At 46.3% G+C, this 22,511-nt stretch overlaps 1 protein-coding gene across 1 annotated transcript; it reads left to right on the top strand.

Annotated features, from left to right (window-relative positions):
* Nucleotides 1-1,461: 1,461 nt before the first annotated feature.
* Nucleotides 1,462-20,554, top strand: atf7ip2 (activating transcription factor 7 interacting protein 2). Its single transcript, XM_056288307.1, has 12 exons — nucleotides 1,462-1,671; nucleotides 7,605-7,686; nucleotides 8,359-8,490; nucleotides 9,120-9,212; nucleotides 11,371-11,426; nucleotides 11,554-11,594; nucleotides 11,691-11,743; nucleotides 12,672-12,717; nucleotides 12,903-12,988; nucleotides 13,708-13,848; nucleotides 19,289-19,476; nucleotides 19,726-20,554. The coding sequence occupies exons 2-12, from the start codon at nucleotides 7,666-7,668 to the stop codon at nucleotides 19,937-19,939; spliced, it is 1,071 nt and encodes a 356-aa protein (XP_056144282.1). The 5' UTR covers nucleotides 1,462-1,671; nucleotides 7,605-7,665; the 3' UTR covers nucleotides 19,940-20,554.
* Nucleotides 20,555-22,511: the final 1,957 nt, after the last annotated feature.

The raw sequence follows: 22,511 nt of genomic DNA, 5'->3' as shown, positions 1-22,511 counted from the left end.
CTGTAACACTGTAACAGAAGCCGTTCTGATGGACTGGATAATGGCTGAGGAAAGCAGAACGAGCAGGTGATGTCTGATCTGGGTTTTGTTAAGCTGCCTAAGAGAGTACAGTGGTTGTTGAGGTTTTGCAGTGATGTGTTCTGTCTTAACTTTCCACTTCAGGTGGTTCAGGCTGATGTTTGTTCCAGGGATTTAAAAGAGCCGCTGGTGGTGGTGATGGGGCCTCCGTTCATTTGTATGGCTGTTTTAGGATTCGGCATGCATCGGAAGTCCATAATGAGTCCTTGGGTTTTGGTTGTTAAGCAGAAGATCGTTGTTTGCGCATTGTTGTTGTCTGAAAAAACGTTATTGCTCTAAAATGTTGGGTGTGATGGCAATGACAGATGTATGAGGGCCAGCCATGTTTGACTATAAAAATGTGCAAATTGCACATACATAAACCATGTGAATTTGAAATATGTCTTTTTAAATTATTATGACGAAATGCAAAGTAAAGCGATAATGAATTTAACAATTTTTACAACTTCATTATAGAGGGCAAGTTAAAAAGTCTGGGTCGGGGACAAGCCCAGAACAGTGAAATTCTGGCACGTTTGAATGTTCAACATACTGAAAAAGTATTAAAGTGCCATCATTGAGGCACAAATCTTTATTTCAATGGTACCACAACCTAACTCAGGGGTGGGCAGTCTGATCCAGAACGGGTCGGTGAGGGTGAAGGTTTTTGTTCCAACCAAGCAGTTACACACCAGTGTCTCCTGGTCAGGTTCCTCAGCAGAGACTCTAGTGGTTGACTAGTGGGATCAGGTGTGTAGCTGCTTGGTTAGAACACAAACCTGCACCCACACTGGCCCTCTGTGGCCCTCTCTGGTCCTCTGTGGTCCTCTGTGGCCCTCTCTGGTCCTCTGTGGCCCTCTCTGGTCCTCTGTGGCCCTCTCTGGTCCTCTGTGGCCTTCTCTGGTCCTCTGTGGCCCTCTGTGGCCTTCTCTGGTCCTCTGTGACCCTCTGTGGTCATCTGTGGCCCTCTGTGGCCCTCTCTGGTCCTCTGTGGCCCTCTCTGGTCCTCTCTGGCCCTCTGTGGTCCTCTGTGGTCCTCTTTGGCCCTCTGTGGCCCTCTCTGGTCCTCTCTGGCCCTCTGTGGTCCTCTGTGGTCCTCTTTGGCCCTCTGTGGCCGTCTGTGGTCCTCTGTGGTGCTTTGTGGATCAGACTGCCCACCCCTGCCTAGAGCGAAAAAGTGCGGACGTATCGTCTTTGATTTGTTTTAACTATCACTGTTTTATTCTCTATCATTTGTCTTACATTTTATTTTATGCAATTTAAGTTCTCTTTCTCACCTAATAAGGCGCCGTGTATGTTGAGAGGCGTTTGCTGTCGTGGTTTGTGCACCTTTATGGTTTTGTACCTGAATCGCTTTAAGAAAAGGGAGAAAAAAAGCAGTCTGAGGGTCTTTTGTCCCTCTCGCTTCCCCTCCACTTCCGGTAGCGTCTTACGTCACACGCCCGAGCGAGCGGCGGCGCTGCTGTATGGCAACAAAGGGGCAGGAAGAGCGCGTGTGCGGACGCCGTCATTTGTCGCCTCGCCGACGTTCCTCCGTGTCGTGTTGGGACCCGGTTTCGCACCCGCCGCGTTTATCGAACGGGACGGCTTCGTCACGCCGACCGTCCGGTCCAGGTAAAGCTCACGTCCGGCCGCCGTCGCTGTTAGCTAGCAGGCTAATGCTAGTCACTGAATACTGGGCACCTTCTGGGTTTGTTTGTTTGTGTGTGTTTTTTGGGTCCGAAGCGTTTGGTCGTTATAGCGCAGATCCGACACCGGCTCACACGTCGCCTTTCTGGCGAACACGACCCGCCGAGCCCGGAGGAGTCGTCAGCGGGAAGGCGAGAACAACTGTCGCCGGTTTGTGCCGGTTTCTCACAGCAGCCTCCACATGCATGCGGACGGGGGGGGGGGGGCGGGGTGGTGGTGGGGTGATGCCGATGACTGTAGCCTTTCTTTACGTGGCACTTGTCGAACAAACTTGCCAAGTTTGATGAACACAGGCAAGCAAGTGATCCGAATTGGCAATCAATAAAAACATGGCAGCAGGTGGATCAGAACAGACCGGTAAAGAGTCTGGAACACAGCTGAAGATGAGTGAGGCTTGCAGAGTCCCATTGTTTTCCTGCAGCCCTCCTTCAGACCCATGTTGATACGCTGTCTTATCTAATGGCTGCTAGGATTGTTGTTCTGTATTTATAATAATATTAATGGACCCATGTTGATACGCTGTCGTATCTAGTGGCTGCTAGGATTGTTGTTCTGTATCAATAATAATATTAATGGACCCATGTTGATACGCTGTCGTATCTAGTGGCTGCTAGGATTGTTGTTCTGTATCAATAATAATATTAATGGACTCATGTTGATATGATGTCGTATCTAATGGCTGCTAGGATTGTTGTTCTGTATTGATAATAATATTAATGGACCCATGTTGATATGATGTATCTAGTGGCTGCTAGGATTGTTGTTCTGTATTAATAATAATATTAATGGACCCATGTTGATATGATGTCATATCTAGTGGCTGCTAGGATTGTTGTTCTGTATCAATAATAATATTAATGGACCCATGTTGATATGATGTCGTATCTAGTGGCTGCTAGGATTGTTGTTCTGTATTAATAATAATATTAATGGACCCATGTTGATATGATGTCATATCTAGTGGCTGCTAGGATTGTTGTTCTGCATCAATAATAATATTAATGGACCCATGTTGATATGATGTCTTATCTAGTGGCTGCTAGGATTGTTGTTCTGTATTAATAATAATATTAATGGACCCATGTTGATATGATGTCGTATCTAGTGGCTGCTAGGATTGTTGTTCTGTATTAATAATAATATTAATGGACCCATGTTGATATGCTGTCTTATCTAGTGGCTGCTAGGATTGTTGTTCTGTATTAATAATAATATTAATGGACCCATGTTGATATGCTGTCTTATCTAGTGGCTGCTAGGATTGTTGTTCTGTATTAATAATAATATTAATGGACCCATGTTGATATGCTGTCTTATCTAATGGCTTCTAGCATTGTTGTTCTGTATTGATAATAATATTAATGGACCCATGTTGATACGCTGTCTTATCTAATGGCTGCTAGGATTGTTGTTCTGTATTAATGATGATAATAATATTAATAAAATGAGTTTGTATAACGCTTCTCATCTGCAGAGACAGATCTCGAAGCGCTTCACATGTAAGACTAAAGTAAAAGATTGTCTATATAATAAATAAATAAATAACCCCGCAGATGATCCACACCACCACTGGGAGAGCATACAGTTGAACCCGGGACCCTCTTGCAGAGCTGACCACTAAGCCGCCTTGTTGTCCCGCAGAGTTTCAATAATATTCCAAGTTTGTGGACTGTGAAGGCCGTTCCAAACCCTTAATATGTCATACCTGTGAGTATTTCATAACTGATTTAACCTTTCGAAACTTTGTAGTCTGTAAAATATGAGCTTATTTTCATGTTGTATGATAATACATTGATTATACACAATTTTTAGAAAAGAAAGGTCTCTTTCATTTTGACAAAGGAGTAGTTTTTTTCACCAGTGGAGGGAAGTTGCAGGCCGGGGCAGCAGAGCTACATTTGTGCAGAAGAGAGATGAGCTATGCGATGGTCCGAGGAGAGCAAAGGCAAATTCTTTCCGGTGGAGGAGAGCTGTTATGAAATGGTGAAGCAGCTTGGGGGTATATATTTCAGGTTCGATGTGAAGAATTAGTCATGATTTGTAAAACAGTACAATGTTCTAGAAAAGTGTTCCGCAATTCATTTTCTACGGGTGCACATAGTGTATTATTTCCTATTTAATTTGCTCTTTTTAATCTGGCTGCCCGCCTTTATTAACTGGCATTAACTTTTATTTTATGAATGTTAATTATTTTCATGTCTTACTAACTTTTATCGTGTTTGTTGTGTGTAAAGTGCTTTGTAAACCATGTTTCAGAGAGTTGCTGTTTGAGAAATTCAATTTGTTGCTATAACTCATTTCATCCATACAGGTTCATTTATAACTGTTGAACTCTATTCTATTAGTTATACTTATGACTTATTATTATTGATTCAGTCAGTTCATTCGTAGTAGATATTCTGGGGTTTTTTTGTTTGATGATGTAGTTATTTTGATTATTCTTGATATAAGTGGTTCTTCACATTGCCCTGTTATTGTAATAGAGGGATCCATCCATCCATTATCCGAGCCACTTACCATGCTCTCAGGGTCGCGGGGACGCTGGAGCTTATCCCAGCAGTCATTGGGCGGCAGGCGGGGAGACACCCTGGACAGGCCGCCAGGCCATCACAGGGCTCACACACCTAGGGACAATTTGGTAAGGCCAATTCACCTGACCTACATGTCTTTGGACTGTGGGAGGAAACCGGAGCACCCGGAGGAAACCCATGCAGACACGGAGACAATATGCAGACTCAACACAGAGGACGACCTGGGATGACCCCCAACGTTGGACTACCCCAGGGCTCGAACCCAGAATTTTCTTGCTGTGAGGCGACCACACTAACCACTGCACCACTGGTAGAGGGATCATTATACAGAAGTTAGTTGACTACTGGGATAGGCTCCAGCATCCCCGCGACCCTGAGAGCAGGATAAGCGGTTTGGATAATGGATGGATGGATGGGTGGTTCTGGGTGAGTCATTTTATTGGATAAGAGGCGTTCCATATGCTGCTACAGAAAACGGCACCGGGATGTTTTACTTAAAGTTTCAATCTGCTGAACAGGCCTTCTAATGCGGCAATTGATTACGGGAAGTTTTCACTTCATCTGCACCTACTGACAGTGCAAATGTACACTACCGTTCAAAAGTTTGGGATCACCCAAACAATTTCGTGTTTTCCATGAAAAGTCACACTTATTCACCACCATATGTTGTGAAATGAATAGAAAATAGAGTCAAGACATTGACAAGGTTAGAAATAATGATTTGTATTTGAAATAAGATTTTTTTTACATCAAACTTTGCTTTCGTCAAAGAATCCTCCATTTGCAGCAATTACAGCATTGCAGACCTTTGGCATTCTAGCTGTTAATTTGTTGAGGTAATCTGGAGAAATTGCACCCCACGCTTCCAGAAGCAGCTCCCACAAGTTGGATTGGTTGGATGGGCACTTCTTTGAGCAGATTGAGTTTCTGGAGCATCACATTTGTGGGGTCAATTAAACGCTCAAAATGGCCAGAAAAAGAGAACTTTCATCTGAAACTCGACAGTCTATTCTTGTTCTTAGAAATGAAGGCTATTCCATGCGAGAAATTGCTAAGAAATTGAAGATTTCCTACACCGGTGTGTACTACTCCCTTCAGAGGACAGCACAAACAGGCTCTAACAGGTACTATTTAATGAAGATGCCAGTTGGGGACCTGTGAGGCGTCTGTTTCTCAAACTAGAGACTCTAATGTACTTATCTTCTTGCTCAGTTGTGCAACGCGGCCTCCCACTTCTTTTTCTACTCTGGTTAGAGCCTGTTTGTGCTGTCCTCTGAAGGGAGTAGTACACACCGGTGTAGGCAATCTTCAATTTCTTAGCAATTTCTCGCATGGAATAGCCTTCATTTCTAAGAACAAGAATAGACTGTCGAGTTTCAGATGAAAGTTCTCTTTTTCTGGCCATTTTGAGCGTTTAATTGACCCCACAAATGTGATGCTCCAGAAACTCAATCTGCTCAAAGAAGTGCCCATCCAACCAATCCAACTTGTGGGAGCTGCTTCTGGAAGCGTGGGGTGCAATTTCTCCAGATTACCTCAACAAATTAACAGCTAGAATGCCAAAGGTCTGCAATGCTGTAATTGCTGCAAATGGAGGATTCTTTGACGAAAGCAAAGTTTGATGTAAAAAAAATCTTATTTCAAATACAAATCATTATTTCTAACCTTGTCAATGTCTTGACTCTATTTTCTATTCATTTCACAACATATGGTGGTGAATAAGTGTGACTTTTCATGGAAAACACAAAATTGTTTGGGTGATCCCAAACTTTTGAACGGTAGTGTACTTTTCCAAAAATAATATTAGACTTTAATTTTCCTCAGGAGGATGAGGGGGAGGAAAGAAGGCCAATTTCTGCTCTGCTACACGTGAATCTGCGAAATATCAAAGGTTTCCGTAACATATGCCCCTGTTCCACTGCATGGTACTGGCTCGACTCGACTCTACTCTATTCAACTCTACTCGCTTTACTTGTTGGGATGTGTTTTTCCACTGCAGATAGCGTCCCCTCATGGTGAAGCCCCGCTGGTCATCTGTGGGCGTGTTGACTAGTTGTTCCTCCCTTGTCTACCAGCGCCCCACACGAGTGTTTTATTTAAAAAGAAAAAAAAACAGGACCAACTGTAAATGTGTGCTTCACATGAACAATATTAGTGTCACTAAGAGATTCACTGACAACACATCATGTTTTACATGGATAGATTATCAACTATAATACAAGTTTCATCAGACTCACTTTGGCATTTCCTGGTTATAAACACAGCTGTTCAATTTCTCTCTGACCAATCAGTGGTCAGGTTTTATTTATATTTGAATACATTTTATTTATATTTTGTTTGTATTGTGGCGGACACTAGGGGCTGTGAGCTGGGGGCGTGGTTTACGTTCCCGGGCTCTCTGCTGCAGGGTTGTTCCTGTTTCAGTTTGGTTTTGGAGCTGAGGAATGAAGTTCAAACTCGCCTTCGTCTCCTGTGATTTTCCTCATCCTGCCACAATATTTTATTTGTATTCAAATTTAAATATTTTTATTTATTTGTTTTATAAGATTTTATTTATATTTAAATAAACAGACATATATTTATATTTATTTATACTTTTATTTTATTGAATTTATTTATGGCGGTATTTTCATGTCACCTTTTAGTATTGGCTCAGCTCACTTGGAGCCTCGACGGAGGTGGTACCAAAAAAAGTGCCAGGTACCAGCTACTATCCCTAACTTTTGCCCAATGGAAAACCAGAAAAAGCGAGTTGGGTTGAGTCGAGCCGGTACCATGCAGTGGAAAGAAGGATGTGCTCACTATTTTGCAGCCTGTACTTCCAAGTTCCCGTCCTGATCCTGTCTTTCTGATACCCCAGCTCAGAGGGAACCATTTTGAAGCCTAACCGCTGTGGGCTGGGGGCTACACCTTTACTTATTTTTTCATGTTGGCTTAGTAAACATCACCGTGGTTTTTCTGTAGTTTCAGCAGACGGCCTGGTTTCAGATAGGATGTCGGGATGTGCCTCAACAGTGGTCTGGTTGTTCATTTAGAGGCCGTCTGTGGTCCAAAGAAATGTGCTTAAGGGAGTGTTTGTGAGGGAAAGATGCAGAGGTATCATTTTCTCCAAGCTGCCAAACCTTAATAAATCTGTTTGTCCCGTTTCATCTTGACAGAAGCGACCATCTCTCTCTTAACAGCGCTGCATGAATGAAACTGTAATTATCATTCTTATTTGTCTGTTTTCCACTAGCGTTGACTTTGAGCCACAAGTTCAACACGTTTAATGCTCTTGGCGTTTGTGTGAACTATCTTTGCTGTGTTTTGTGTGTATTTGTGTGGAAGACTGAAGAAGAAGATTCAGGCTCGTGGTCGTTCTCCAGACAGATCCAGGGGCGACGTGAAGATGAAGTTCTCCAGATCTGAGGTGAGAGCCGTGTGAGCAACAGCATCAGAAAGACTGTGAAGGCGTCCAGGTGGTGTGGCGGTCTCGCTTGTTCGAATCCTCGTGTTACCTCCTGCTTGGTCGGGCGTCCCTGCAGACACAACTGGGCGTGTCTGCACGTGGAAAGCCGGATGTGGGTATGTGTCCTGGTTGCTGCACTAGCGCCTCATCTGGTTGGTCGGGATGCCTGTTTGGAGGGGAGGGGGGGAACTGGGGGGGAATAGCGTGATCCTCCCACGCGCTACGTCCCCCTGGTGAAACTCCTCACTGTCAGGTGAAAAGAAGCGGCTGGTGACTCCACATGTATGGAAGGAGGCATGTGGTAGTCTGCAGCCCTCCCCGGATCAGCAGAGGGGGTGGAGCAGTGATCGGGATGGCTCGGGAAAAGTGGGGTGATTGACTAGATATAGTTGGGGAGAAAAAGGGAGAAAAAAATCCCCAAAAAAAGAGACTGAACATGTTTGCATATGCACACAGTAAGATGCTGTGTTGTTAATGTAATAATAATAATTTATTTATAGGGCACTTTTCAAGCATTAAGCCCAAAGTGCTTTCCAGGGTGAATGGTTACTGCAATATGTTCAGGTGCAACCCTGTGTGTGTGTGTGTGTGTGTGTGTGTGTGTGTGTGTGTGTGTGTGTTTTCTCTCCACAGTTGCAGGGAATGATCAAAAAGGAGGTTGAAAGCGCGATGAAAGTGAGCGAAACCAAGTTGGTGTCTCTGCTGGAAAAGATTGAACACATGGAGGATGAAAGATTTTGCGAGGACACCCTTTCTAAACTGGAGGTCTGTGTGTGTATGTGTGTGTGTGTGTGTGTGTGTGTGTGTGCGTGCGTGCATCAAATCCGAAACGGTTTTAACAAGACAGACTGTGGCGTCCGGGTAGCGTGGCGGTCTATTCTGTTGCCTACCAACACGGGGATCGCTGGTTCGAATCCCCGTGTTACCTCCAGCTTGGTCGGGCGTCCCTGTAGACACAATATGCCTTGTCTGCGGATGAGAAGCCGTGTGTGGGTGTGTGTCCTGTTCGCTGCAGTAGCACCTCCTCTTGTCAGTCGGGGGGGGGGGGACTGGGGGGGGAATAGCGTGATCCTCCCACACACTACGTCCCCCTGGTGAAACTCCTCACTGTCAGGTGAGTAGAAGCGGCTGGCGACTCCACATGTATGGGAGGAGGCATGTGGTAGTCTGCAGCCCTGCCCGGATCGGCAGAGGGGGTGGAGCAGAGACCGGGACGGCTTGGAAAATAGGGTAATATGCCAAGTAAAATTTGGAGGGGGGGGGGGCACAAAAAACAGGCTGTAAAGTTTTTATGGAGTGATGGTAAAATGATGCATTGGAGTAACTGACCAGCAGAGGAATGAAATGAAATGATCAGTAGTCATGTAACTTCTGGTTTGTGTTTACCGTGACAGGAGCACATCGAGAGACTGAAGAGGAGAGGAGATGCTGCTATTGCCTACCTTGAGAAATGTGAAATCACTGGGAAAGATCATCCACAGAAAAAGGTTGCACGCACACACACACACACACCTGCGTGTGCAGTTGTGCCAGTTAGGGCTTACATGATATTGGAGAAAAAACTCATATTGTAATTTTTATTTTTTTTCAGCAATATCTGCTACTACTACTACTACTACTACTACCACTACTGCTACTATTGGCTGCTCCCGTTACGGGGCGCCACAGCGGATCATCCGTTTCCATCTCTTCCTGTCCTCTGCATCTTCCTCTGTCACACCAGCCACCTGCATGTCCTCCCTCACCACATCCATAAACCTCCTCTTTGGCCTTCCTCTTCTCCTCTTCCCTGGCAGCTCCATATTCAGCATCCTTCTCCCAGTATACCCAGCATCTCTCCTCCACACATGTCCAAGCCATCTCCATCTTGCCTCTTTGTTGTTGTTTCCAAACCGTTGAACCTGAGCTGTGCCTCTAATATACTCCTTCCTAATCCTGTCCTTCTTCATCACTCCCAATGAAAATCTTATCATCTTCAACTCTGCCACCTCCAGCTCCACCTCCTGTCTTTTCATCAGTGCCACTGTCTCCAAACCGTACGACATAGCTGGTCTCACTACCATCTTTAAACCTTCCCTTTATCTCTTGCTGGTACCCTTCTGTCACAAATCACTCCTGGCACTCTTCTCCACCCACTCCACCCTGCCTGCACTCTCCACTCCACCTTTTTTCTCCCCAATTGTACCTGGCCAATCACCCCACTCTTCCAAGCCGTCCCGGTCTCTGCTCCACCCCCTCTGCCAATCCGGGGAGGGCTGCAGACTACCACAAGCCTCCTCCCATACATGTGGAGTCACCAGCCGCTTCTTTTCACCTAACAGTGAGGAGTTTCACCAGGGGGACGTAGCGCATGGGAGGATCACACTATTCCCCCAGTTCCCCCTCCCCCCTGCACAGGCGCCCCGACCGACCAGAGGAGGCACTAGTGCAGCGACCAGGACACATACCCACATCCGGCTTCCCACCCGCAGACACGGCCAATTGTGTCTGTAGGGACGCCCGACCAAGCCGGAGGTAACACGGGGAGTCGAACCGGCAATCCCCGTGTTGGTAGACAACGGAATAGACCGCTACGCTAACCTGATGCCCCAACCCCAAGTATTTAAACTCATACGCCTTCGTCACCTCTGCTCCTTGCATCCTCACCATTCCTCTGTCCTCCCTCTCGTAGTTATTCCGTAACAAGAAGCCTTGACTCGGGGTAAACTATGTTACGTCAGACAGACCTCTCTTGTAGATCCGTCGTGGAAAATGAGAAGTGTGTGAGTTTTCCTTTTATAGCAAGCAGCAAAAAATTGTAGCATGATGTGTCTGAGTTAATTTGCCATACTTCACATCGCATGCCCTGTGATGTGACTATTGCACATCGGCACATCGCAATGACGATGCTGAAACAATATATTGTGCAGCCCTAGTGCCAGTCATTGTTACAGGACTTGGACACACAAATGGTGTACAAACACTTGCACATATGGATGTAAAGATGTGCGTCTTTCAGTTAGCAAATAATTATTTTTGAGTTTGCTATGGGTAATAAACAGTCTCAAAGTAGCTTTAATAACATAATTGGTGTTGCCTTTGGGGTGTTTAGGTGGCGTGGCGGTCTATTCCATTGCCAACCAACATGGGGATCACTGGTTTGAATCCCCATGTTACCTCCAGCTGGGTCGGGCGTCCCTACAGACACAGTTGGCCGTGTCTGTGGGTGGGAAGCCGGGTGTGTGTCCTGGTCGCTGCACTAGTGCCTCCTCTTGTCGTTCGGGGTGCCTTTTCGGGGGGGGGGGGGGGGGTAATGGCGTGGTACTCCCACACGCTACTTCCCCCTGGTGAAACTCCTCACTGTCAGGTGAAAAGAAGCAGCTGGCGAATCCACATGCATGGGAGGAGGCATGTGGTATTCTGCAGCCCTCCCCGGATCGCCAGAGGGGGTGGAGCAGCGGCTGGGACGGCTCAGAAGAGTGGGGTATTTGGCCAAGTACAATTGGGGAGGAAAAGGGGGGGGGGTTAAGAAAAAAAATTGTGTTGCCTTCATATGTAATTGCATAAATCTATAAATATAATGATGTAAACAGTTATAATACATGTCACTCGGTTACGATGGGGTTTGACCAAATATGTAAATTAACATTGTGAACTGTCTTGCAGAGGCTGCGGTCATCATCTTCTTCATCTGTGGTTACAGCCAAAGTTGGATTCTCCTGGTATGTAAAGCTCAACTTGAAGTTATTCATCCCAAGTCTGATACCCATGGCTGCACTTTGCACCATTGTTATGGATGTAGAGCTGGTTGACGTTATTTTGATGCAGTGCCATTTTTCTGCCCCACAGGGCAGACATGGAGGAAGACACCTTGAACAGAGCGTCATACAGTAAGCACCACGGGGGACACACTCATATGTGGGCTATTGAGTGGGTGCATGTACTGGTCATGACATGTTCTTAAGGCTCTGCCCTGTTTTTCTCAGCGAACAGGGACAACAGGCGTCATATAGACGACGGAGAACTCTCACACACAATGGTAATAATATTTATTATTCTCTTTTCTCCTTCATGATGACTTACCAAGGCAAAGCAAGTGATTTGAAGATGGAGGGTTGTCGATCATATGACCATGCACCGCCAAATAGATGACCAGAATTTCCATGAAGGGAAATAAAGTAAGGCGGTGGTTAGAGCAGTCGCCTCACATCAAGAAGGTCCTGGGTTCAAGCCCCGGGGTAGTCCAATCTTGGGGGTCATCCCGGGTCATCCTCTGTGTGGAGTTTGCATGTTCTCCCCATGTCTGCGTGGGTTTCCTCCGGGTACTCCGGTGTCCTCCAACAGTCCAAAGACATGTAGGTCAGCTGAATCGGCCGTACTAAATTGTCCCTAGGTGTGTGTGTGTGTGGGTGTGGGTGTGGGTGTGGGCGGGCCCTGTGATGGCCTGGCGGCCTGTCCAGGGTGTCTCCCCGCCTGCCGCCCAATGACCACACAGAGGACGACCTGGGACACCCCCCTCACACACACACACAAGGTAGGAGTACCCTGGGGTTTGAACCCAGAACCTTCTTGCTGTGATGCGACCGTGCTAACCACTGCACCGCCGTGCTGCCCATACTCAGAACAGTGCGATTTTATTCTCACTGGAACAAGTTGCTTTCGATTTTTAATGATTTTTACAAAAAACAAAAAATTGCAACCTTTTTTGCAATTTTCACTTGCTCCCACAATTTCATTGCCAAAAAATTTTTAAAAAAAGGCTAAAAACATGGCAACATGCAGTGCAATATTTTTTTTGAAAAGCTGCCATGAAATCAGGCATTTTAGGCTACAACGATCCCCAAAAAAGGCCCGTGAAATCCTGGAGGGACTGATTGATGCTACTGTAGTTGATGTTTGCAAGCCGGTGAAGCAGAAATCGCCTTGAGGTTGAGGTTTGTATTGATGTTGGTGCTCTCCCCGCTTAGGAAACCACCAAAAAAGCCCTGAAGAAGATGTATGAAGACAATGAAGGTAAAATGATCTTGCACAGTAAAAGTAGTTTGGATCGGGTTCTGCGTGTGATCCATGTCTGTCTGAGGTGACATGACAGCGTCAGATGGCTGGTGGAATTTACAAAAGATGTTGTGAATACAGTGACGTAAAAGGTCATGACTTATAAGCTTCTTCATCAAACTCCTCTTTCTTGTTTCATGAAGTTTTGAAGGCTGCCCTCGCTGATCTAAACAAGAGGCCAACTTCTCCAACCAGAAGCTGTGATGGTGCTAGCTCTCCTCAGGATGAGGTAGGACACCTCGGTCGTTACTTACATGTTCATTTACAAGCAAGTTTATTTATATAGCACGTTTCACACACAGGCTAATTCCGTGTGCTTTACACAGATAAAAACAGAAAAGGAACAGCCATATCAAATATAATTAAAATAAAAACAAATAGGAACAATCACATATAAAATATAATTAAGAGTACAAAGTACATAAAATGTACTTGGAGGGCATCTGATTAGGATGTCCTCCTGGTGAAACTCCTCACTGTCAGGTGAAAAGAAGCGGCTGGTGACTCCACATGCACCGGAGGAGGCATGTGGTAGTCTGCAGCCCTCCCCGGATCGGCAGAAGGGGGTGTTGCAGCGACCGGAACAGCTCGGAAGAGTGGGGTAATTGGCCGGATACAATTGGGGAGTAAAAAGGGGAAAATTCCAAAAAAAACAAATATTGCTGTATCTTCTATTTGATACAATTGTTGAGACACTGTAATATAAAAAACACCTACTGGCGATCTGTTACACTCAGTGGTTGTGTGATTGTGAAATGTATTTCTGTGCTGTACAGAAATCACCATGCTACAGCTAAGAAATTCAGAACGCCATTGACACAAAAGAACAAGTTATTTGAGGGAACACTAACACAATAAAAGCTAATATAACATCTCTTTTATTTATTGTTTATTTCACTCTTGTCCTCCCATACGTTTTTTTTTTTTTTTACGATGTCTTTCGGTTAGGTAAAGGAGGAAGAGGTGTCTGCTGGGAAGTCGGCTGGTCTCCATAAGGAGGAGGAGGTGGAGCAGCCGGTTAATGAGTTGGAAGTGGAGAAGATCTCCTTGGACAATAGCAGCGGCTCTGAAGACATGGATGCAGAGAAGGTAACAACAGCTGAACAAAATTATCGCACCATGATGTACAATTTCTTCATCACTCTGACACAACGTACTAGTCCCTCCCACAACTACGTAGGCCTGTGTACTGGCGAGCATCTGGCGATATGATACGTATTACGATACAGCGGTTACGATTCAGTATATCGCGATACTGTAAGAAAGGTGATATATTGTGGTTTCATTGGCCTGTGTTCTTTGTGCTTATGCTACTTCCTGTCTCAGTTTACGTTGTTGGGTTGGAGTGGAAGAGTCAAATGGCTGAAGATAGATTACAACACTGCCGTGGTCGTAGGGTTACTCACAACACAAAATGTTTGTCACGAACCTTTACATGTAAACGATTAAAAATCCATATAGTGGTTTTGAGAATCGATACAGTATCACAAAAGATAATATCGCCATACTCGAGTGTATCAATATTTTCTTACATCCCTAATAACTAGAGTGCACTCAGTAGAGTGCAGATCTCCCCCAGGCGTACATATCTCCCCTTCACCGGTGTTCAAACTTGTCAACAAACCACCCTTTTCTTCACCTACTGGAAGAAGGGAAATACACACACACACACGGACAGAAAACCCAGTGTTTTTCCTGCCATTATAAGACGTTTGCGCAAAGCCCAAGTCGATTGAATGGAAAATATGGGGAAAAAAAGTTTTTAATATGCAGCGCTGAAGCTAAAAAATATACCTATTGAAAAGGTTTTGCCTGTCAGTCTATGGATATGCAGCTTCCTAGACAGACCCTTGCACGAATGCGACAAAGTCTGACATAAAATGACAAGAGATCGGGCTATCATACAGTGCACACTATCATACAGTGCCTATTCAACCCCCTTGACAGTCATCACTAATTTCTGGATTTTAAAAGATACTCACACATCTGAACAGTATTATTTTCGTGAACCCATAAGCTCTAACAAAATGTTCCCTAAGCCAAATTAAGTTGTTTCACTGACTTTTTGTAAATAAATTAAAAACTAAAATATAGTGCTTGCATAAGTATTCAGCCCCCACATATCAGTACTTTGTAGAGTACCCTTTTGCTGCAATAACCGCCATGATTCTCTTGGGGTAAGTATGCACAAGGTTTGCATTCTTCTGGAGTAATGTTTGCCCATTCTTCTCGGCAGAATTTGTACAGGTCTTGCAGGTTGGTGGATGGCGCCTATGGACTGTGATTTTCAGTCTGCCACAGATTTTCAATGGGGTTGAGGTCCGGACTTTGACTTGACCTCTCCAAAACGTTCACCGTTTTGTTGCTGAGCCATGCCGTTGTCACTTTAGCTTTGTGTTTAAGATCATTGTCCTGCTGGAAGGTGAACCTTCTGCCAAGCTTCAGTTTTGCGGCAGACTGCAGCAGGCTCCCTGTATTTAGCTCCATCCATTCTTCCCTAAATTTGAACAAGCTTCCCAGTGCCTGCAGATGAAAAGCAACCCCATAGCATTATGCTGCCACCGCCATGCTTCACTGTAGAGAGGGTGTTTTTTAATACCCTCCCTACAGTGAGTAATATCACACTGTGCCCCCTTTCTCATCTGTGAAAAATGCTCAGAAATACAATACATTATATGATAAATAATACATGGGGTAATTCTGTGCCACTAGAACAGACTAGAAAGGTGCGGTTGGTTCGGTCTGACTGTCTCTCACAGTAATGCTGCATTCACACAAACTGTTCTGTTTGCCCAAGCAAAGCAGCAAGAACATGAATATAAAAAGGTTGAATCAGTTCATCCGGACACAACGTTTATTGACAGATACGTTTCATCACCCAACTAAGTGACCTCTTCAGTCTAAACTGACTGCAGGCATCCCCACCCTTATAAACAATGCAACGACCAGTTTCATATGCAAATGTGGGTGTGACCCTTAATTAGCGTTTCAAAGATCATGTGTACTATTCACAGAGGAGTAGGGATTGTTGAAATCACAGCATTGTAAGATGGCGACAGAGGTATAACGACCGAAACCAACGACCAGTTTCATATGCAAATATGGGTGTGCCCATTATCTAGCGTTTCAATAGCCATGTGTACTATTCACAGAGGAGTGGGGAGTAGTTGCAATCACAGCATTGTAAGATGGTAACAGATGTACTCTTAGCCCCCCCCCCCCCGGTTCAAGGATGGTTGTTCCCTCTTCACATAGATGGCCTCTTTGACTCCCCATTCAAACCATCGTTCCTCCCTATCAAGGGATGTGGTCATCCTCATCCCTGAAAGAGTGGCCACTGGCCTGTAGATGGTGTAGACTGTGGAGTCCTGGCCTGTATATGGTGTAGACTGTGGAGTCCTGGTCTGTAGATGGTGTAGACTGTAGAGTCCTGGTCTCTAGATGGTGTAGACTGTGGAGTCCTGGTCTGTAGATGGTGTAGACTGTGGAGTCCTGGCCTGACGTGTTAGCTCTGCTGTGTTGTGCTATCCTCTTGGCCAGCGTCTGTTTAGTTTCCCCAATGTACAAGTCACCAATCCTCCTGGCACTTAACAGCGTACACTGTATTGCTCTGTTTGTGCCAGGGGACCTGATCCTTGGGGTGGACCAATGTCTGGCGCAGCGTGTTTTGGGGTTTGAAAGCAACTAAGACGTGGTGTTTTGAAAACATGCTTCTCACTTTTTCCGACACTCCCACCACATGTGGAATTACCACTCATTTCCACTTAGACAGCTGTTGTCCTTCTCCTCTCGTCGATTGGCTGGTGCACTGTTTGGGCGTCTTCTTGGCTTTGACAAACGCCCAGTTAGGATAACCACACTTAACCAGGGCCTGTTTAATGTGGGACTTCTCCCCTTCCCCGGCCGCTGTGTTGGTGGGGACGTTGTTTGCTCAGTGGTTTAGCGTCCTGATGACTCCTAGTTTGTGCTCCAGTGGATGATGAGAGTCAGGGGTGGGGATACTTACAGTCAGTTGAGACTGAAGAGGTCACTTAGTCGAGTGATGAAACATAGTATCTGTCAATAAAGGTTGTATCTGGGTGAACTGATTCAACCTTCTCTGATTGTCTTACTTGGATTATTGAGCATGCATCAAGACCAGAGCATGAATAGTGTAAAGATGGTTTGGTGACATGAAGTCTGCTTGACGAGTGGCTACCAAGCTGATGTTGGCACACTTAAGTCTTTCCCAGTAGATGTGTGCTAGAGCATAGTTGGCAGAACAACTGCAAGTCGACATTTCCAAAACGGAACATATGAAACAGGAACTCCAGCCGAATCCCTCGGTCTCCTCACCCTGTAAGCTGGTCGGTTCATTAAAAGTGGCTTGTTGCGCCATATCCCCTCTTTCCATTGACTTTTCAGTGATTTTCACTGTACCAAAGTTTGGTGTTGTGTTCAGTGTGAACACAGCATACAGTTGAATACTTAGTTTTTTGGGATCCCCCCCTTTTTTTCTCCCCAATTGTATTTGGGCAATTACCCCATTCTTCCGAGCTGTCCCGGTCTCTGCTCCACCCCCTCTGCCGATCCGGGGAGGGCTGCAGACTACCACATGCCTCCTCCGATACATGTGGAGTCACCAGCCATTTCTTTTCACCTGACAGTGAGGAGTTTCACCAGGAGGACGTAGTGCGTGGGAGGATCACGCTATTCCCCCCCGAACAGGCCCCCCCCCCGACCAACCAGAGGAGGTGCTAGTGCAGCGACCAGGACACATACCCACATCCGGCTTCCCACCCGCAGACACGGCCAATGGCCTCTGTGCATAACTGTAGTCTACTGACTTCCGGTTCCTACTGCAGCGGTCATACCAGTTTCCTGTTTGTTGGTGTGTGCTATTGACAATGGCATATTTTTGGCGATGCCTGCAGGATTTACCGTGGATAAATGTCAACCACATACACACAACTGTCCACACACAGTCACCTGCACCTACCAGCAAACAGGGGGGAAAAGTTTCAAGTTGTACCTATCAAGTTAGGGCCACCATTATGAGGATGAGTGGACGGACGGACGGAATTGTGGACTTTTCACCCGTGTGCTGGTAGGTGCAGGGGAAAGTGTGTGGACAGTCGTGTGCATGTGGTGGACATTTATCCGTGGTAAATCCTGCAGGCATCGCCAAAAATATGCCATTGTCAACAGCACATGCCAACAAACAGGAAACTGGTATGACCACTGCAGTAGAAACCGGAAGTCTGTGCACTACAGTTATGCACAGAGGCCATTGTGTCTGTAGGGATGCCCGACCAAGCTGGAGGTAACATGGGGATTCGATCTGGCGATCTCCGTGTTGGTAGGCGTGTCTGTGGGCAAACATATTTCAATTGCTTCAGTACTATGATCACTTCTCCACAATGTCCAGGAATGCTAAAATATTTCACAACGACCCTTTGTCCAACAATCCAGCTTCGTAGGGTAGAGCAGGACCCCGACACCAGTAGGTCTTATCCAGCGAGTCATGAAACGGTTTCAGGTGGTTCTAAGATCATTTCTGGGATGGAACATTTTTTAATTTTTTACTTCAGCAGCATGGGACAGCATGAGAATTGAAAGATGGGGGGGGGTGTCATTTGATTATTACAATTATTATTGTTGTTATATTGTTGTTACAGTTCCTCATTCCACATTTGCATGGCTGTGTTGGGGGTTGCCAGTAGGAGTGACTGCAGTTTATGAGGGGTTGTGAGTCAAAAACGGTAGAAACACATTCTGGATAACCAGGCTGGCTGCAGGTATAGACTAACTCACCAGAGTCCTCATGTTCATGACTCATAATCATAATTTCTCTCCTCGTGTCCCACCACGTGCCACACTATGGACCCCCCCCCCCCCCATCCACACCACCACACTCCCGACGAAGAAAACGAAAACGAGATTTGTTCTCTGTTTAACCCATCCTATGCTAGGAGCAGCTGTGGTGCAGTACCCGGGGACCAACTCCAGTTCTTTTTTTTTTCTTTTTCTTCCCTCCTTTTTCTCTCCAATTGTATCCGGCCAATTACCCCGCTCTTCCGAGCCGTCCCGGTCGCTGCTCCACCCCCCTCTGCCGCTCCGGGGGGGCTGCAGACTACCACATGCCTCCTCCCATACATGTGGAGTCGCCAGCCCCTTCTTTTCACCTGACAGTTGGGAGTTTCACCAGGGGGACGTAGCGTGTGGGAGGATCACGCTATTCCCCCCAGTTCCCCCTCCCCCCAAACAGGCGCCCCGACCGACCAGAGGAGGCGCTAGTGCAGCGACCAGGACACACACCCACATCCGGCTTCCCACCCGCAGACACGGCCAATTGTGTCTGTAGGGACGCCCGACCAAGCCGGAGGTAACACGGGGATTCGATCCGGTGATTCCCATGTTGATAGGCAACGGAATAGACCACCACGTTACCCAGACGCCCCTGAGTTCTTTTTTTTCCTATTGCCTTGTTCAGGCACAGACAGGAAGGAGTATTAACCCTAACATGCATGTCTTTGATGTCTTCCCTAAGGAAGGCCTCTCGTACCCCCCACTCCCTTCCACCCCCTTCCCCTCCATACTGAACATGGAGGCTGCCTCCTACAACATCCCCCAGAGACCGTGTGTACAGCTGGCCCTGATCAAGAACCCGCCTGGCCTCTCTGTGCTGTGGAATGTGGAGGAGAAAGATCCTTCAGCGCCTCCTATGGAGAGCTACAGGTGAGTGGCAGAGGGTAGGAGGGCAGGGGGCGTAGGATCAGGTGGTTCTCTAGGGACCTGGTTTGATTTCTACTAGAGCGCTGACCTCCATCGTTAAGCGATGTGAATAACAACTAGAAATGAAAACAGACCAGAAAGGCGAGTTCAAATAGACGGTGAAAAGCCGGCGTGTTATCTTCTCTCCTCCCACCGCTCCCTCCCTTCCACTACATGTCTGTTTCCATCCCTCTCTCTCATTCCCTGCTGCAGTGTTTTCATGGCTGTTGAGGAGGTGAAGGGCAGCAGCATCTTCCACCAGTGGAAAACCCTGGGCGAGGTGAAGGCCATCCCTCTGCCGATGTGTGTGATGATCAGCAAGTACAAGCCCGGGTACAAGGCGTGCTTCGCCGTCGTCGGGAAAGACAAGTTCGGTCGCTACGGGCCCTATAGCAAAGTGGTACCCGCTGCCATACCGGACCGTTAGGGAAGGGATCCCGGCACCCAGGGCATGACTGAGGATTTCCCTGGCTAGACCAGTATAAATCTTCACACACCCAAGCTGTGTTTTTTCATCATAACAACATGGAGTTAAAGGATTTTTGTTGTTGCTCGCTCAGCCATATTGAAGGTCACTGGAGAAGAGGTTCACCCAACACTTTAAAAAATGGCGACTTGTTCAGACATTGACGTTTTTGCTTGTGTGACCTCGTTTTGTTCGGTTCAGATATGTGCAGGTGTGATTTGTTGCTCATCGGAGATGAACATTTACTCTAACATTTAATCCGTCTCATTTTTGTAACTACCTGATGTTGAAAGAAGTTTCAAGTCACTTTGTCGTTTTGTTAACACATAAATTCAGAATAAGCATTTTTATTCGTCCACTCCGAGTAGTAAAGGGTTTATTAATAAAATGTTGAACTGAGATGAAATAGGCTGCTTTTGTTAAAGGTTCTATGTTTCCATTTATGAGACAGACTGGTAAGCTGTGAATTGAAATGAAATGATGCAGTTATAAGGTCCTCATTTGGAGTTTTAAGTGACACTCAGCTCTGTAAGGTTTTGTCTTGCAGAAAACACTTTCATCAATAAAGAAATAAACACTGACACATGGGCAGTATTTCAGTTAAATGCATTTGAAATTCGTATTTAATTGTTTTAATGACCTCCAGCGTGCCCTGGGGCAGTTTGCAGCTGAGCGTGAAATGGGATGAGAGTCGGCACCTCCAGGTCTGAGGCCGTGGTTCTCCACCGGAAAATGGTGGATTGCTCCCTCCGGGTTGGGGATGAGTTGTTGCCTCAAGTGAAGGAGTTCAAGTATCTCGGGGTCTTGTTCACGAGTGAGGGTAGGATGGCGCGGGAGATTGACAGGTGGATTAGTGCAGCATCAGCAGTAATGTGGACGCTGTACTGGACCGTTGTGGTGAAGAGGGAGCTGAGCCGGGAGGCAAAGCTCTCAATTTACCAGTCAGTCTTCGTTCCAACCCTCACCTATGGTCATGAGCTTTGGGTAGTGACCGAAAGGGTGAGATCGTGGATACAAGCGGCTGAAATGTGTTTCCTCCATAGGGTGTCTGGGCTCAGCCTTAGAGATAGGGTGAGGAGCTCGGACATCCGGAGGGAGCTCGGAGTAGAGCCGCTGCTCCTTCACATCGAAAGGAGCCAGTTGAGGTGGTCTGGGCATCTGATCAGGGGGCCTCCTGGGCGCCTTCCTTTGGAGGTTTACCAATCACGGCCAACTGGGGGGAGACCCCGGGGTAGACCCAGAACTGGCTGGAGGGACTACATGTCCAATCAGGTCCGAGAACGCCTTGGGATCCCCCAGGAGCAGCTGGAGGGCGTTGGTGGGGAGAGGGACGTCTGGAGTGCCCTACTTAGCTGACCAATGTTTTTTACCTGAAAATCTGGATCAGGGGTCAGCAACCTAGGGTATGCGTGCCCAAGGTGGCACGCGAGGCCTTTAATTAAGTTTCCTTTATTAATCCCCTTGGGGAAACTCAGTTACTGCAAATTAACCCATCCAAGCTGTGATCTGTGTAGCTGGGAGCAGGACCACCTCCTTCTTTCCCCATTGCCTTGCTCAGGGGCACAGACTCGTTATAAATACGTTACAAGGGGGAAACCGGAGCACCCGGAGAAAACCTCACCGCAGACACGGGGAGAACGTGCAACTCCACACAGGACGACCTGGGATGACCCGCTAGTTTGTACAACGCCGGGGGTTCGAACCCAGGACCTTTTTGCTGTGAGGCGACAGCGCTGACCGCTGGGCCACCGTGCCGCCTAACGCGGGCACGCGGAGAGATTCAATAAAAAAAAAATTTTTTTTAACATACTTTTTTTGATTTTTTTTTTCATATAAAATACAGACCAACGGTGAACGAAACAAACAATTTTATGTAAAATAATACTGAAATAATTAGTCTAAAAATACTATTATTATACTAATATTGTTTTCTGTTCAAGAGACTTGACAGCGGACTTGTGTGATCACGTGATGTGCATGAGCATATCACCCCCCCGTGCTCGTTAAGTGGCCTCAGCCGGTTAGCGCCGGTTAGTCCTGCAGTAAACCCGGAAGTGAAGAAATAACTCCGGAAGTGAAGCTAAATTTAGCGGTTTAACTAGCTTCATTAGCAGTTTACTAGTTTAATTAGCAGTTTACTATTTTAATTAGCAGTTAATTCGCCTTGGATTACCCGTGTGCTTGAATCAGAAAGGTAAGTGAATGTTTTACCTGCCTCGGTGTTTATGCGTAATTATATCGCCGCGCCGGCCGAACCTTCTAGATCAATGGTTCTCAACCTTTTTGGGGTCCTGGACCCCCTGCGTATTTTTGATCTACCCTGAGGACCCCTCCACCTGATCTTGGGGGAGGGGGGTTGCAATTTGATAGAAACAGTAGAAACTGCATTTTAAATTGCATTATAGCATTTATTCACTCTTTGGGGCAAAAATAAGAGCTTTCAGTTGTAACTTAGATATAGTTAACAAAACAGAATTCTTATGCAGTAACTTTCAGATATATGTAACAAAACAGAATATGTATTCAGTAACTT

The sequence above is a fragment of the Lampris incognitus genome, chromosome 10 (genome assembly GCF_029633865.1).
Source record: "Lampris incognitus isolate fLamInc1 chromosome 10, fLamInc1.hap2, whole genome shotgun sequence".
Taxonomy (NCBI): domain Eukaryota; kingdom Metazoa; phylum Chordata; class Actinopteri; order Lampriformes; family Lampridae; genus Lampris; species Lampris incognitus.
This window is presented reverse-complemented; position numbering and strand designations above follow the sequence as displayed.

Coding starts and splice junctions, on each gene's coding strand:
- atf7ip2 (XM_056288307.1), top strand. CDS start 7,666: ATGAAGTTCTCCAGATCTGAG. Junction 11,427..11,553: donor GCCAAAGTTGGATTCTCCTG/GTATGTAAAGCT, acceptor TCTGCCCCACAG/GGCAGACATGGAGGAAGACA. Junction 12,989..13,707: donor CTAGCTCTCCTCAGGATGAG/GTAGGACACCTC, acceptor TCTTTCGGTTAG/GTAAAGGAGGAAGAGGTGTC.